This window comes from Gavia stellata, chromosome 1, assembly GCF_030936135.1.
Source record: "Gavia stellata isolate bGavSte3 chromosome 1, bGavSte3.hap2, whole genome shotgun sequence".
In the NCBI taxonomy this organism is placed as follows: Eukaryota; Metazoa; Chordata; class Aves; order Gaviiformes; family Gaviidae; genus Gavia; species Gavia stellata.
In genome coordinates this window covers 18,057,882-18,075,736 of record NC_082594.1, presented here as the reverse complement: position 1 = coordinate 18,075,736, position 17,855 = coordinate 18,057,882, and the positions used below count along the sequence as shown (strand labels likewise).

Sequence of the window (17,855 nt, the reverse complement as noted above, 5' to 3'; positions counted from 1 at the left end):
AAAATAAATATACAAAAGGCATCAGAATCAGTAAACGATCTGCATACTATATATCATGCAGTGTTTGGCAGTGAGAATAAGGCCAGCATTGTGGATAGCTTTACACACTTAAACCTGATCAGGATCCTCATGCTCATCTGGCAGCACCGTGTTGCAGAGGCGACCCCTCTGACTTCAGTGGAAATACTCGTATCATTCCTCCGAAGCAAAGGCTCTGAGCGGGGGGAAACACGTGGCAGCACAAGGCTGGCAGAGCCTGCTCCCAGTTCAGTCCAGCCTGCTCTGCTGAGACTCTCTTTCAGCTCGATCGATTTAAAGGAAATAAATAACCATTTCTTTTTGTTCGCATATATAGCAAGTTCTAGCAGCGCCTTGGGCAAAGGTAAGGTGATGTGGGGACTACAGCTATCTAGGGCACAGAGCAGTGTGCTTTCTGGGAAGAAACGCTGCAGGGTGGCAGACATACTTCTCTGTATGTTCAGGCAGATGGAGCATTAACATCAGCATTGAAAATCGGTGAGGGAAGAGCATGCACGTGAGTCATTGGCTCTTTAAAGCAATGGATTGTGCTTTTCAGATTTCCTAGTCCCAAACTTTTCTATCCAGCAAATGATCCTGGATTTCAGTAGTCTGTATTTAAATGCAAAGAATATTTTTTTCCTATTCATTTTCTTTTAAATGCATGTGAACTTGAGAAGCTGTGGGGACTATAGGTATATAGGTAACTGTGTAGACATGGCTCCATACACTGGAAATGATCTTGAGAGATCCTGAAATCGGCACACAGACTTCTGCAAGTGGCTCTTTCTTTCCTTTTCTTTTTCCCACATCGGGCGTGAAGAGACCAACAGGCCACAACAAGTTCTCTGTAAAATCCCATTGAGTCCCAAAGGCTGCACACAGCTCTGCTCTTAGCATAGTACCATGTCAGAAGAACTAAAATGAGCAAATCAGCCCACAAAGCCCACTGCATAAACAGTCTTAACCAAATCCTGCAGCCCAGCTTAGCCCTTTTAAAATATTTTGCGAGTGATGTCAGCACCTGGGTTGCCAATGCACTTGTTGCTCTCCTCCCTCAGCCTACTTTAGTTCCCACACAGGGACAGGGCATGCAGACCAAGTGGGAGATAGGCAGAAGCTGAGAGGGAAATAATATCTGCAGTGACCCAAAGTCCAGAGGCAAAACCACTGGGCTCCATTTACTTCCTCAAGGTAAAAACTTGGCTTACTTATTAGGTCAGATTTTCTCTTGTCCAAGGACATAGGAGGCTGGCAAAACAACTTGGGAATGTAGGAATTTGTTAACTGCATGCACTGGGCTTTTAATATTTAATCTGCAAACTAAAGCAGTTTCTATTTAAACTCTCTGTCTTCATTTGGGTATGGTCCCAGGGCTTCTCTTGTTTGCACCGTAGATGTTACAGCCTAGTCTGGCTTCTCTGCTAAGATTTTGGTTGCTTGGGTGAAATTCTTTATCTAGAGTTTATGTCTCATTTGTTTAAAGGTTTTTAGTTTTATTTATAAGGCATACTGATGGGATTAGTGCATGATATTCATCATAAATTATTCTCATTTCTCTGCATAAACTCCAAGAACATATAAAATTCAAAACTTGCTGTGATAATGTAAATAAAAACAATAACTAACAGAAAAGTTTTCAAATACAACTTGAATGGGATTTCTGAAGTAAGAGATCTATAGCAGCTTGAAAGTGCAGGAAAGTCAGAAGGTGCTTGAGAAAATGTTGTGTCATCCGTAGGATTAACTCACAATATTTATGAAGTTCTTCAGAAAAGAAAATGTCTAACCTAAGGTTCTCCTTTTACTTTTAGTGGTAACATAGATAATTCAGATTTATTAATCTTTCTTTATAAGAGAATAGTTTGGTCCTAGTTTATTTAAAAAATTAAACTATGCAAACAAATATAAGAATTTAAAGAAGTCTAACCAGTAGTATATTTACAGTGTATATCTGTTGAAAGTAATAAAGGGGGCTTAGACATTATTTATTTGAAACTTCTTGTACAAAGCAGCGCTAATTTCCAAGGACTGCTCACTCCTGCGTGGTGTATTTTGGGGTGACACTGAGAACGCTCCTTGTCAAATGTTGGAAATCAAAGAAGGTGATAAGCTGCCAGAGATAGCTTTTACTTTTTAGCGTTCCCAATGCTTACTAACTTCTAGCCACTGAAACAACATTTATTTACACCAATATAAATAGCTCTGCTGAACCCACCACCTTTGCGCATCTGTTCTTCACATATTTTTCTTTTTCCTTAAAAGAGCCCGTGACCTGAAGGTTGAGCCCAAGGACGCTCCCAGACAAGTCACTGAAGTTTTCCCCTTGCTCTACCTGTTGACCTCTGCTATCCCCTGATTACTCCCGAAAAATGGAGCGATCCACACAAGAACTTTTCCTCAACTTCATGATTGTCCTGATTACTGTATTGCTCATGTGGCTCCTTGTGAAGTCTTATCAGGAGTAAAAGACAATCAGAAACTCTGGGAGGTGATTTAAGTGTGTGTCTCTGCAGACATAAGTAACACCCACAGCACACTGCTGTGATTAGCTTTCAGTCAATTGAAGATGTCGTCAATTTTTTTTTACTCTCTCATATCTCTTGCCCATGCTAACGTCTGTGATGGCCCTGTGATGGTGTAATTATTTTATTCTGCAGTGATCCAGCTGTAAAATGTAAAATGCAAGATCCTTAGGAACTGTTCGACATGGCTGTCTCCTCTGGTAGTTACTGTGAATGCTGTAACCCCCTGCCCGTCATGCCGGCTTGTTTGGCATCAGTGATCAGTTCTTGAGGGTATAAAACTGCAGTATGCAATGTAACAGCCTGAATTAACCAGTGTAAAAGGCACAAACTCGCTTAGCAGAAAGGAATGTGAAAGCTCTACTTTCGCTTGCTCGTTTCACTTAAATAAAGAACATGTAAACCCATTTTTTGTAGCATTTCTTGTCCCTCTCCCAGCCTGACCGCTGTTCACTGAAGGACCTGCCGATAACTGCGGTACAGTGCGCCATGTGAGTCTGGTGGTTTGCTTGTTCCTCCCACCTGCATTTTTATTCGTATTTAAAAAAAAAAAATGCTGTAGAGTGGAAATCCTGCAGCTTAACAGATGTGTAGCCAAATGAATGAGTTGTTCAGGTCGTTTTTCTGTCCAGAGTGACTTACACCGTTGGTGCCTGTGGACGCGGACTTCAAAGAGAACCTCTGTCCCACCGAGGCATTGTCAATAATTGCATTTTCTGAAGCTGGATTTCAGGCAGGGATTCCCAGGATCCTATTTTTGGCCAAGCTATGCTTGGAGCAGTGCCTGGAGGGATGAGCCTGGGTCAGTCGCAGGCGTAGGCGCCCGCTGGCGCCGCAGCCCTGCTGCGAGCCTTGCCGGGAGCGGCAGTCCCTCAGGGTCCGCTGCGGCATGCCAGGCGCCACGCACGGCCCTGCTCAGACTCGGCGGGACGAGGTGTGAGTGTGTCTGGGTTGCTGTGATGGTGTCGTCGCCTGCTAAAAAATCTTGAGCCAGCTTGAAAAGCCCAGGGTCCCTGGGTTTGTGAAATCAGTAATTAAACTCCTCCTAGGCATTCCCCATCTGTTATTTTCATGGCTTCAGCGGATCAGTGTCTTCTACAAAATACAGCTTTCTGTAGGAAGGCAGTTAGATGTGTGCCACGCCGCTGATACAGGCCTCCTTCCCCTCCAGGAGCCTGCAAGGAGCAGGCAACGTCGCAGGGCTGTGCTGAGCTACCCAAGGCAGGTCTCTGGTAGGGTTGGGCGGGGCGGTGCTGGCCGTGACAGCTGGGACTCGGGCCTGGGCTTTAAGGAAAGGCAGCAAACATTGTGGCAGCACCACTTGTTAAGTGTGTGTGTTGCTTAAAGACTCCCAGTAAATGACCCGTTGCCCTGTGTCACTTGTGCTGTCCGTCCGGGTTTGGAGCCACCCCCGCTGCAGCTGGTGCCACTCATCCTCCCAGTCAAGAAATCCCCACTCCAGTGCAATGATCAAAATTCGCCTCTTCCTTACTCTTGGCTGCAACTGAGCAAACCTCCTTCCAGCATTTACAGGGATGGCAATTTTTTCTGCGAGAAAACCAAGACTTTGAAACAGACTTTTGCAGCCTTTCCTTGCAGCCCACCCTGCACCAGATGCTGCTATATTTTCACTAATTTACACGGTCAGTTTGTGTTCATAAGCTTGGCTGAGACACGCAGCAGCGGCTGGAGAAGGACATGGAAAAATCTATTTTTAAATACAGTGAATACTTGATAATTCAGTATGAAAGATTCTCATCTTTCACCGGCTGTGATTCCCTACCCCAGCTGAACACGGTGTCTTCATCCAGCATTATAAGACCTTCCCTGTGGCTTAAAAATAGATTTTCAGAGTCTCTCGTGCATCACAGCTTGCACAGGGGACCTCACCGCTGTGCGCCGGTCCCACCTGGCAGGGCCGAGGCTTTTCTGCCAGTCCCAGAGCACACGGCCGTTGCCCAGGGAGAGCAACGTCATGAGCAAATTGACTTGTTCGGGCTCGTCTTAGGCTAGCAATGGAAAAAATAGAGGTGTGGGCTTCACAGTCTGAACTAGAAGTGGTTCAGCAACAGCTCGAGGTGATCCTAGCAATCTTCAGATAGGAAGAGAAAATGTTCTGGAGAGTTTGGGCCATCCACAACTTTTAGCCATCGATCTTTTGAGACTAGACATGCGTCTAACTTTGACAATATGATTAAGGTAAAGCATCGCAGACAAGTTGCTAGAAGTAAGAATGCCAGTCTAAGAGGTTCTCTTTTCAGGCTTTTATAAATTTTAAGCAGATTTTGAATGAGATAAGTTATTTGCCTCAGTCATTTGCCTAAAACTGAAGAAAAAGGCAATTCAACTGTTGGTGCCAGATGCCCTGAAGAGTCAGCACTGTGCAGGTGCATAGGCACATTAGTGTCAAAGAGCATCAGCCAAATACGCGTATATAGACAAGGTTTCCCAGTTTCAGGGACCTTAATGTAGATGTTTGGTGTGACCCTTAAGTCTCAAACTCTCTCCTGCTTACCTCAAATTTATCTTCCTGCTTGCCAAAGAGGCCCTGGAGGAGAGGTGGCTCTCCAGTCATCTATGTTACCAGTGTTTTCCAGCACTTTGCAGTGTAAGGGAGATCAAGAACATCAGAGGACTTCCGAGCTAATAGTGATTTGTCTTTAGTTTATCAGTAAAATTACTTTAGGCAAAAATTTTATTGAAACTATACTTTAGAGTAAGTAGCTGCTCTAACTTCTCCAGCCTCCCTGGGCAAACTGTACCAGTGCTTGACCACCCGCACATCAAAAAAGCTTTTTCTTACATTTAAATGTAATTCCTGCATTTCAGTTTGTGTCCATCACCTCTTGTCTTGTCGCTGGGCACCACTGAGAAGAGTCTGGCTCTGTCTTCTTCATTGCCTCCCATCAGGTATTTGCATACATTGATAAGAACCCCTGACTCTTCTCTTTTCCAGGCTGAACAGTCCCAGCTCTCTCAGCCTTTTCTTCTATGTCAGATGCTCCAGTCCCTTCATCACCTTCATGGCCCTTTGCTGGACTCTCTCCAGTAAGTCTATGTCTCTCTTGTACTGGGAAGCCCAGCACTGGACACCACATTCCAGATGTGTCTTGCCAGTGCTGAGCAGAGGGGAAGGATCACCTCCTTCGATCTGCTGGCAATGCTCTGCCTGATGCAGCCCAGGAGGTTGCTTGGCTTCTGCTGCAAGAGCCCGTTGCTGGGTCGTGGTCAGCTTGGTGTTGGCGATGAGCCCCAGGTCCTCTGCAGAGCTGCTTTCCAGCTGTTTGGCCCCAGCCTGTCCTGGTGCCTGGTGTTATTCCTTCCCAGGGGCAGAACTTGGCATTTTCCTCTGTTGAACTTCATGAGGTTTCTGTTGGCTCATTTCTCCAGCATGTTGAGCAGGACAAAACTCTGGTGTATCAGCTACTCCTTTCAGTTCTATGTCTTTACATATATACCTTTACATACTTTACATCATTTTAATTGACCCATACATGTTTTAAGCTGCAGATGTGTATCCCTTCTTTTTGGTCCCTAACACATTATGAGTTATGTACCATGAAAAGTATTTATTATGCAAGCTCTCTTTTATATCTGCATGCTTTTTTGTTTATATATATATATATGCATTTTTATATGTATATATGTATGTATATCAACATTTGACCTGCTGTAAGTTTTACACATAGTATGCACAGGACATGAATGCAGCACAGTACCTGCTCATGGAGAGGAATGCCCAGGTATATAAATACTTACGCTGTTTCCTCTCCCATCACACCTACTTTGTTAAAGGCGCTCTGTGTAGCACCTCAGGAACAGCCAACGACAAGTAAAATGGTGGTTGCTCATGACTTTGACCTGACCTGAACAAGGAAATTTTCATTCTGGCATCTAAGTATAGATGAATTAGCCTCGCTCAGAACCAGAAGTTCACCAGTGGCCTTTCTGTTCACTTTACTGGGCTTTGGATCAGACTGTAGCTACCTAATTTTAGATGTTCAGATTTCAAAAGTTTGGCTCTAGGCCTGGTAATTCAGAATTGCTAAGCACTCAGCACTTCACTCAACAGAAACTAGAGACACAGGATGTTCAACATGCTTTTGGGAAAAATCAGACCACTAGTTTATGTGTCTGGATACCAACCTAGAAACCAAATTTTAGGCACTAAGATTTGAAACTTTGGCTAAACATTAGAAAAATGTTCAGTGGGGTTTACCAAAATGCTTTTATCAATCAGAAATGTTTTCAGTCAAAACTGGTTTCTGTATTTCTTCCAAGAAGAGTGTTTTTGTCAAGGAAAACTAAAATTTGTCAAAAAGGCAAACACCATGTTTGAAAACCTGCTGCCTTTTGAATGGTGTCATGGCTGCTGTAGACTGTGTGGCTTGTGCCCCCTCTCTCCTTTATTGCCCAGGTTCCAGATCAGGCAGGTTGTGTGACATAACCAACCACTCTCATGATGTGTCACCTCCAAGTCACAGGGTAGGAAACTGCCATGCAATGGGAGAGATATGAGAATGGAAAAAAAGGTGACTGACACCGAGGAACCACATGTGCTGCATTTCTAAGTGGGTTGATTACAAACCATTTCTTTTAGTTTGTAACGATTCATTCCAAGTTCAGTTTTCTGCGGAAAAAATTGCACACTCTGTAAGCTCTGTGTGTGTGTGGTGTGTGTGCGCGCTCAGTAGATGACATAGAAGAAGAAGGAAAGGTAAAAACCAAGGTTCTCAGCCTTATCATGACAGCATTCCTGTGTATGCATATAAGTTTTCTGTGGACCAAACCAAGAAAATGTGAAGCATAAATAACTTCCTTGCTACTTAGCAAGTCCAGCACAGTTCTATTTATACAACTGCATTTGGAATTGTCCCAAAGGCGATAGACGCCCTTGCAATTCAAGAAGAACTTTGCACAATAATTATCTATATTTTGGTGGTGCAGTGAGCTAGGTGAGATCAAGAAGACTGACAGCTGCTGACACCTTGGGATGCCATTGTGGGGGCTCCTAAATCATTCTTCACCTACACAGCTGAGCTGGTTTGCCCCTTGTGCATAGAGTTTACCCACAGATTAGCGTCTCGCAGGTCTGAGCTGGAAAAGCCTTTGGCATGTTTCCCAGGGCCATATACAGCTGGTGCTCAAGCCAATCAACTCTGACCTCTTAGCTTAACAGTTCAGCTGTCAGCTTCTAAAGAGAGATGACAGCATTTTCAAGCAGGCTCCATTATGCTTATCAGCTAATGCTAATCTCTACTCACACTGGGCTGAGCTGTGAGGGAGTGTAAAGAAGCATAAATTCATGCAAAATGAATGGAGATGGTCAGTTTGTGCTGGTGTGTGTGTGCTGTATCGCACTTGTACTTGCCAATTCTTCGCTGTAGTGGGTGGATGAGGGAGAAGAGTAATAATTTGGTTTTGGCAGCAGTTGTTAGCTGAATGTAGATCTATGCTTCCTTATACTACAGCTTGTATGGCAGGGTTCAGAAGAGTGTTTATATGGGGCATGGATGTGCTTTGCATACATGCCTCTTCCTGTACCCAGAAGAGCAGCCAGAGCTGTGCCTCTCTTCCAAATGACTGTTTTCCTCGTGTTTCACCTCTCCCCTCTTGGGAGGTAGGCAGTGGCTTTTATCTCTCGGCCTTATGGCCAGAGTAGTACATGGTCTACCACAACAATGTCATGCCCTGTTCATGTTTCCTCTGTGTTGCTGTCCCTGCCCATGTGTATGAAGGCCTGGAATGAGTGTGGCTCAGGTGATCTGAAGATCGAATCGATGGGGTCAGGATATTCACAGTGACCCAGGTGTCTGATAGTTTCTTAGGAGGGACTTAATCCCTTGTAGAGATGTGCTTTGGGAGAAGGGCTCATGGGGAAGATCCTACCTTGTGCTCATAGAAATCTGCACATTTCTACATGCACTTGGTGTAACTTTGGTCTTGCACATTACTGTGACAGCCTGGCCTAGATGCATCCTCCAAAACAAGTAGCGGGAGTGACCCAATTCCTTAATCAAAACCATGGAACAAGCTGAGCAATAAATAATCTAGAATAGATTTTGTGTGTACCTCTTTTCCCTGCAGTATTCAACTATTTTGCTGTTCAGCTTCTTGTCCACAGATACCTGTTGGCATATCTGAAAGCAAGGACATAATTTTTTTAATACCTGCAGTCTAGTTTCACTGGTGACTGCCAGTTTCAATAGGATTAACCTGAGCCTTTCAACCGGGTTAGGAAAGATCTTCTGCATGCTGTGAGCCATTTCCCCAGTGGACTTCAGTGGAGCTGGGCCACAAGGATCAGCGCCTTTGCGTTTCCCCAGTTCTGACCTGCTCTCCGTAAAAGTCTGTTTCAGCATCACCTGGAAGCGATACGCCAGTAGTTTTAGATCTTTCACTCGAACCCAGTTTTGAATAGAAGAATTTCACCATAAGAAATCTTACATCCTATATTTATTAAACTATATTAACTGACACTTTAATGAACATATGATTTGGAAACACTAAGGTTCACACTTTAAATCCATGGCTGTACTTTAAACAATACCTTTGAATTGCTAGGTTCTAAAACTTACTGGGCTATGAACAAAATAAGTAATAACAATTAACTGGGTTTAATTTTTTTTTAACAAATTTATTTTTACAATCCCAGTAGAACTTTAAATCTAGTCCATTTTTTTGGAATTTTTTTTTCTGAATGGTTTAAAACTAAGTGAGCTCAGAAGCTAATAAGCATTGAAAACACTAAGCCTTAGGTGTTTTTTTTTCAGTCTATAATACTTCCATACTTAACTATACCTCCGGGTACTTCAGCTGCATTTTCACTTGTGTATCAGCAAAAAGATGAAACTAAACCTATTCAACGAGATACAGTCAACTCCGTGTCATAATGAGGCTAAATAAAGCCTCCTGTGAAAATACTAAGTGGGAACTCCTACCTATCACACTACAGTCACGCTCCCTTTGCAGTCTTGGTTGTGAATTTTGGCTCTTTCTCTGCTGAGGCTGTACTCACTTGAGCACAGAAAGTGCTGAAAACTCCCTTACAGCCTTGGGGAAAGCTTGTCTGCATAAACAGCCAGCCCCAAAGCTATGGTGCTCATCTTCGAGGTGTAAATTAATATCATACTGTGTCCTCTGATAAAGAACATGATGGAAGTCAATGCAATTCAGATGGGAAACACAAAACCTAGCAATTTCAACAAATAAAGGACTATTTAGCCAGAATCAGGCCAAGACCAAAGTTAAACATACTTTTTTTTTTCCTGGCAATATTACTGATTATAAAATCATAGAATCATAGAATCATTAAGGTTGGAAAAGACCTGTAAGATTATCAAGTCCAACCATTAACCTAACCCTGCTAAGTCCACCACTAAACCATGTCCCCATGCACCTCATCCACAAGTCTTTTAAATACCTCCAGGGACAGTGACTCAGTCACCTCCCTGGGCAGCCCATTCCAATGCCTGACAACCCTTTCAGTGAAGAAGTTTTTCCTAATATCCAATCTAAACCTCCCCTGGTGCAACTTGAGGCCATTTCCTCTTGTCCTGTCGCTAGTCACTTGGGAGAAGAGACCAACACCCACCTCTCTGCAACCTCCTTTCAAGTAGTTGTAGAAAGTGATGAAGTCTCCCCTCAGCCTCCTCTTCTCCAGGCTAAACAACCCCAGCTCTCTCAACCGCTCCTCATAAGACTTTTGCTCCAGACCCCTCACCACCTTTGTTGCCCTTCACTCCAGCACCTCAATGTCCTTCCTGTAGGGAGGGGCCCAAAACTGAACACAGGATTCGAGGTGTGGCCTCACCAGTGCTGAGTACAGGGGGACAATCACCTCCCTACTCCTGCTGGCCACACCATTTCTGATACAGGCCAGGATGCCGTTGGCCTTCTTGGCCACCTGGGCACACTGCTGCCTCATATTCAGCCGGCTGTCAGTCAACACCCCCAGGTCCTTTTCCTCTGGGCAGCTTTCCAGCCACTCGTCCCCAAGCCTGTAATGTTGCATGGGGTTATTATGACCCAAGTGCAGGACTCGGCACTTGGCCTTGTTGAACCTCATCAATTGGCCTGGGCCCATCGATCCAGCCTGTCCAGATCGCTCTGCAGAGCCTTCCTTCCCTTGAGCAGATCAACACACCCACCCAACTTGGTGTCATCTGCAAACTTACTGAGAGTGCACTCGATCCCATCATCCAGATTATTGTTAAAGATATTAAACAAAACCGGCCCCAGTACTGAGCCCTGGGGACCACCACTTGTGACCGGCTGCCAACTGGATTTAAATCCATTCACCACAACCTTTTGGGCCCGGCCATCCAGCCCGTTTTTTACCCACTGAAGAGTGCACCCGTCCAAGCCATGAGCAGTCAAATGAACTTCGATATGGAATTGCCTCCCTAGTTACTGTGGAGTGTAACTTACTGCTCACATCAGACTGGTACCAGCGGAATAGAAGGTGGCAGATGCAATATCAGTTTTTAAGAGGGCTGCAGAGGACAGCTGCGGAGTGACAGACCGGGAAGTTTCATTTCCATATTGGGAAAAAAAAAAGCAAACCACAGACAAGCAAACAGAATTCAAAGGCATGTAAGTGGAAAAAATCAACAAGGCTTCTGCAAAGGGAAATCCTGCTTTTGGTATCTATTACAACTCTGAAAGAGTCAGTGAACATGTCAGTAAAAGTGAGCTGATTGATACATTTAAAAAACCCTAAACTGTCATGGGATAGAAAGGGAAGTTCTCCCTTTAACTGGTTGAAAGACAGAATGAAGGTGGCAGTGAACAGTGAAATTGCATAATAAAAGGAAGTCCATAAGAGACTGCATTGTTTAACATATTTCCAGAAAAAGCATGAGGATTGCAAAATTTTCTGGTGGTAAAAATGTCATAGATGAAGAGTTGTAGAGTGTTATCTCAGTGCCAAATGATAAGTGATAAAATGGTAGGTGACACTAAAGGTTGACAAATGTGAAGTAGGACACATAGGGGGAAAAATCACTTCAGCATACAAAATAATGAGCACAGCAGACAGTAGCACACAGGAAGGATCTAGGAATCACTGCAGAGAGTTCCCTGAACACATTAGCTCCATGGTCAGTGTTGGAAAAATTGCAGAGAGGGGCAATAAAATAATAAAAACCATTGTGACAACTTCAGCTTGAGAAGAAATTAAGCAGACTAGACCTCTTTAACTTGAAAAAAAAGGTGACTGAAGAAAGGATATGAGTAGTAACAAATAAGGGCATATGCACTGACTATTTACACTTTCTCAGTCCATCAGATAAATAGCAAACGTAATAGGGACATATAAAATGAAGAAAGGCATTTCACAGAGTAAAATTGAACTGTAAAACTCTGAAGTACAAGATGTTCTGAAAGAAAACAGGAGAGATATGTTTAAAAATGTTTAGACAAATCTGTGGAAGGAAAAAAACCATCAAGACCTGTTAAATATGAGGATAGACTTGCTGGCTCCATAGGAAGCTTAACCCACAGATTGCTAAGACTGAGAAGGTATTCTCAAGAGTTATTGCCCCTCATTTTACCTATTGTCAGGGTACTGTGGAGACTGGGGGCTCCCCAGGGGTGGCAGGGCAGGGCCCAGCAGCCAGGGCCCATTCCACCATGCCAGACATGGAGCAGGGCAGGACAGAGGCAGCTGGTGGCAGCCGCAGCAGCAGGCATTGGGGACCTCACTGGGAGGGGGGACAGGCCAAGCAAGAGAAAAGAAGGTTGTTAAGAGATATAACAGCTTTCAAATATATACAACATAGCAGCAAAGAAAGCAATAAACTATTTTCCATGCACACAATGTAATGGGCTTGAATGTCAGCAAAGGAGATTTCAGAGCAGTTTTCTTAGTCTAACTAAAAGAGGATACAGTTGAGTTCTACACTTTTATGTGGGGCTACTAACATCAGGAGATGCTGTCAATGGTTTTTAAGAATGGGTTCAAACATCTGTCAGAAATAGTTTACAACAGCTGTCCTAGCTTGGAGAAGGATACTATCTCTTGGGGAGCTTCCATGAAAGCAAATACCAAAGGCTACCCTTCTTTCAGTGCTTAAGAGGTCACAGACTCCCCAGCCCAGCTCAATGAAGAGGAGGATATTTCACAATGGAGAAAAATGCTAATAGAAAGTTGCTGCATTTTGTTTATGGGATCTAACAATGAATGTGCGAATAAGACATTCTGTACTTTTCTTGATGGAATTTAGAAAGCATTTATGTGACTTCGAGCAGTGTTTCCCAGAATGGAAGATGCTTGCCTCAGTGCTACAGACAAGTGCAACAGGAGTAATATTACCTCCAGGCTGCTTCAGCCTCTTTGGGCTCTCTCAGGCCTTGGGGTGCAGGATCCTTGGCAGCCTTTCTCCAAGGTGAGGGCATTCACAACAGCTGACTCCTATCCAGGCAACACGACATAGAATCATAGAATAGAATCATAGAATAACTCAAGTTGGAAAGGGACCCATAAGGATCATTGAATCCAATACCCTGCTCCTCACAGGACTACCTAAAACTAAACCATATGACTAAGAGCGTCATCCAGATGGTCCTTGAACTCTGACAGCTAGACTGAGTGAAAATGTCTTAACACAGTTCCAAACCCTGAAGGGGCACAGCCTCAATATGATCGCAAAACTCTGATTTCCCGCAGAAACTTATATAATTAACCTAATCTGATTAACAGAGTTTTCTTGGGGGTGGTTAAAAAGCATCCCCACTACTATTGTTCCAGCAGTCAACTAGCAGCATGGGTCGATGCAAGAATATCAGGGAGCGAGCAGACAGCGTTATTTTCTGCCTTAGAGACCCGGTGGACCCGGCAGCACCGAGCGCCGTGTGCCCCGGCCCTGCCCGGAGCTGTCCAGGGTGCTGAAACCGCCGCGTGGGCGGGAACGGGAGTGGCCCAAAACCTCCCGGGTTTTTTGCACTAAATCAGAAGGCTCGCGCTTTTACCCCAGAAGGTTCCTTGGTTATAACTCTGGGGGGGTCAACTGGAAGGCAATTAATGTGATGCTGTTCTTAAAGGTATTGGTGCTCATGGCTTTGAGGCTGTCTTTTGTGGTTTTTTTCCCTTATGACCTCAAATTTATTGTACAGTCAGACACCAACAGTGAAGACTAGGTTAAGGGGGCCTGGCAAGAAGAAAAGTTTTGAAAGGGAAATGAGACTTTGGTTTGAGCAGGTAAAACGCAGGTGAAAGAAATAGGTAAGAAGACAAAATCCAAAGAAGGCATTGGCACAATGGTTAGCTCATTACTGTTAGAAACTGAAAAATGTACCAGGCACTAACCAGAGGAAGCTGCCCCTTCTGTCTGGGGGATCTGACTTTCTACATTTTGAAGTCATTTAATGATCAGCTTTCAAGTGTTGCAGAATGATGATGTGACAGTTTTAAACAAGACAAGACAGTTTCTTCCATGCTTGGCGTGTGTATTGAGTAACACAAACTTCAGCCATGTCAGAGAAGTGGCTGTTAACAGCCACAACAAGATATTTCATTCTCAAAGGGAATCCTACTTGTTTTTTTTTGGAGAAGGCTTTCTCATGGCTGAAATAAGGAAGGAGAGCTTGGGAATTCAGGCCTCTCTCATGCACTATCATAATTAAAACCTAACTTATTTTTCATTGCATCTCATTTCTCCCAAATACGATAAGTAGGTGTTATTTGTCTCTCTATTGGGATTTTGTGAAACTGAAGTCCTTCTGATGTGCAAAGTGTTACTTGTCCTGTCTGGAACATGGCTATTGGGTATCAGTCATACAACAGCAGCTTGTTGAGATACATTGATTTTATGTGGGCTTGCTAAGAAAAAAATGCTTTCTCCAGAATACAGCATTTTTTTCCCATTGCAGTAATTGTTACAGGTAATTGAATATGAAGGAAATAAATGTATTACAACTGCTTTGATCCTAAGAACAGTGGGCTGAGGTATCTTGGAATTAAGTCCTGACAGAATACAAGACAGATGTAGAAGTCCCACTGTCTATGCAAGGCAAAGAATCACTCTGCAGTTCCCAACTGCCTGTGGGTATTTCAGACTCACCTTTTTCTAGATAGGTACATGGTCTTATAAACATTTTTGTTACGTGCTTATCTCCCTCTCTGAAGTTTAGGCATTTGATATTAGGGTTATATTATTAATGACACTTTCAGTAGCATCACAGATGACCTAATCCAAAATGGCATAGACTGCACTTTCTTCCACAATGCTCTACCCCACAGGCAATTCCCTCTCTGGGAGGAAGAGATTCTCTAACTCCCATCATTCAAATGTCTAGGAGCTGTCATTGCTGTGCCTAAAAGTAATGGAATCGAACTGTGGCATAGAAGTTAATTACCATTATGTATGAGACTCATAGGCAGTGACTATAGACATTCATAATAAATTTAAGAAGATCACAAAAGATACTGTTGCTAGACAGTGATGTCTAATTTGCATTTATAGGTGCAAATTAAGAATATAGAATAAAACACTAAAGTGCCACCATCTTTCTCTATGACTTACAGTTCAGACATCTCTAAAATGACTTGAACTGTTACAGGTTCCCAAATGCACTGCACAACCTCTCTGTAACTTTTGGATCTCTACTGGAATCAGAAATGAGCTTAGTGCTCAAAACCACTTTTATTTCTACATGATAAAACAGCCACTGACTGGCTTTTCAAATCGTCTCCCAGGATATGAATGCTTAGTCAAGCTTTTAATACAAGAGCACTCATACCACTGCCCAGGGAAGACTTTCTGACCCACTCAGTAGATAGGTCACAGAATCACAGAATCACTAAGGTTGGAAAAGACCTGTAAGATCATCAAGTCCAACCATCAACCCAACACCACCATGCCCATTAAACCATGTCCCACAATGCCACGTCCACACGTTCCTTGAACACCTCCAGGGATGTTGACACCACCACTTCCCTGGGCAGCCTATTCCAGTGTTTCACTACTCTCTCAGCAAAGAAATTTTTCCTAATATCCAGTCTAAACCTCCCCTGGCGCAACTTGAGGCCATTTCCTCTTGTCCTATCACTCGTCACCTGGGAGAAGAGACCAACACCCATCTCTCTACAACCTCCTTTCAGGTAGTTGTAGAGAGCGATAAGGTCTCCCCTCAGCCTCCTCTTCTCCACACTGAACAACCCCAGTTCCCTCAGCCGCTCCTCATCAGACTTGTGCTCCAGACCCCTCACCAGCTTCGTCGCCCTTCTCTGGACACGCTCCAGCACCTCAATGTCCTTCTTGTAGTGAGGGGCCCAAAACTGAACACGGTATTTGAGGTGCAGCCTCACCAGCGTTGAGTACAGGGGCACAATCACCTCCCTAGTCCTGCTGGCCACAGTGTTTCTGATACAGACCAGGATGCCGTTGGCCTTCTTGGCCACCTGGGCACACTGCTGCCTCACATTCAGCTGGCTGTCAATCTGGGCAGCTTTCCAGCCACTCTTCCCCAAGCCTGTAGCGTTGCATGGAGTTGTTGTGGCCAAAGTGCAGGACTCGGCACTTGGCCTTGTTGAACCACATACAATTGACCTCGGCCCATCAATCCAGCCTGTCCAGATCGCTCTGCAGAGCCTTCCTTCCCTCGAGCAGATCAACACTCCCACCCAACTTGGTGTCATCTGCAAACTTGCTGAGGGAGCACTCAATCCTCTCATCCAGATCATCGATAAATATATTAAACAAGACCAGCCCCAAAACTGAGCCCCGGGGACCACCACTTGTGACAGGCCGCCAACTGGATTTGACTCTATTCACCACAACTCTCTGGGCTCAGCTGTCCAGATAGTTTTTTACCCAGCAGAGTGCACCTGTCTAAGCCACGAGTCGCCAGCTTCTCCAGGAGAATACTGTGGGGAACAGTGTCAAAGGCTTTACTAAAGTCCAGGTAGACAACATCGACAACCTTTCCCTCATCCACTCGGTGGGTCACCTGGTCATAGAAGGAGATCAGGTTGGTCAAGCAGGACCTGCCTTTCATGAACCCATGCTGGCTGGGCCTGATCCCTTGGTTCTCCTGCACATGCCCTGTGAGCGCCCTCAAGATGAACCTCTCCATAATCTTCCCTGGCACCGAGGTCAGGCTGACAGGCCTGTAGTTCCCTGGATCCTCCTTCCGTCCCTTCTTGTAGATGGGCATCACATTGGCGATCCTCCAGTCGTCCAGGACCTCCCCCATTAACCAGGACTGTTGATAAATGATGGAGAGTGGCTTGGCAAGCTCCTCCGCCAGCTCCCTCAGTACCCTTGGGTGGATGTTCACATCTCCCTCAGACCTGCCTTTTTATCCAGCAAATGAAAGGAGAGCACTGACCTGGGATTATAACTCCTTGCTGGGGCTCAGGGTCCCCTATTCTTTGCTGTTGCTAGATTCATCTCTTCTGGCCAGACTTGAAGCTGGTGTAAATTTGCACAGCTTCACAACAGACAGGCACGACTTCCACTAACTGAGGCCTGTTTCAGACATGGACAAAAAAATAAAATGAATTCTATTCTGTGAGGCAGAAGCAGCTTATTCTCCCTGGAGGGAGCCTGGTGGGAGTCTGAGGATGCTTTATGGGCAGAACAACCCCATGCACTAAATCAGCAGCTGAGCTAGAGAAACTCTGTGTTCCCCATCCAGCCACATGCTCATGCCCCATTCCCACAGCCCTCATGAATGGGGCAAAGCAGCTGGAGGCAGCAGCCTTGAGGTGGCCAAGCTCAGAGCAACCCTCTTACCCCTGCAAGCTGGGCCAGCGCAGGATGGGAGGAGGGGGCTCACCAGGTCAGCTGGTGCCTGCTCAGACCTCTGCTCCCACGGTTCTTTTTCTGCTCTTTTTTGACCGCAGAGCTACTGAGAGGTGACACCCACATCCTCTGCAAAATGGTTCTTTGTCAAATGTGTGCAACAAAGGGTGAAAGGGAGAGAAGCTGAAGGGGCAGTGGGGACAGAGACATGGAAACTCGAGGCAAAGTGTATGTCAGTTGGCTTAAATTCAAACCAACCAACCAATGTGAATGGAAAACTGGGAGAAAGTGAAGAGGCAGATGATGGCTTAGTCACAACAGCTTAAAGGAACATGTGAAACCACCCAGAGCCAAATCAGCATCACAAATACCCCTATCAAAGAGAGGCAGCAAACTGCATCCTCATGTCTTCTGCATCCTGCCCCTTGGGCATTCCCCCCATCCAGCACATCAAGCAGGGACAGCTTCAAGGGGGTGAGCAGGCAGGTTTCATAGGCTGGATCAACCTGAAAGGTCTGTGTCATGAGGTGCAGAACACATGCGATTCCCATCAGCTAGGCCGGAG

The 17,855-nt window shown here is 44.8% G+C and overlaps 1 protein-coding gene across 1 annotated transcript; it reads left to right on the top strand.

Moving 5' to 3' along the window:
- The first annotated feature begins 2,323 nt into the window (after nt 1-2,323).
- Nucleotides 2,324-2,708, top strand: SLN (sarcolipin). The gene has a single exon (XM_059825832.1). The coding sequence runs from the start codon at nt 2,391-2,393 to the stop codon at nt 2,484-2,486; it is 96 nt and encodes a 31-aa protein (XP_059681815.1). The 5' UTR covers nt 2,324-2,390; the 3' UTR covers nt 2,487-2,708.
- Nucleotides 2,709-17,855: the final 15,147 nt, after the last annotated feature.

Excerpts from the sequence above, each read along its gene's own strand:
- SLN (XM_059825832.1), top strand. The coding sequence starts at position 2,391 with ATGGAGCGATCCACACAAGAACTTTTCCTCAACTTCATGATTGTCCTG.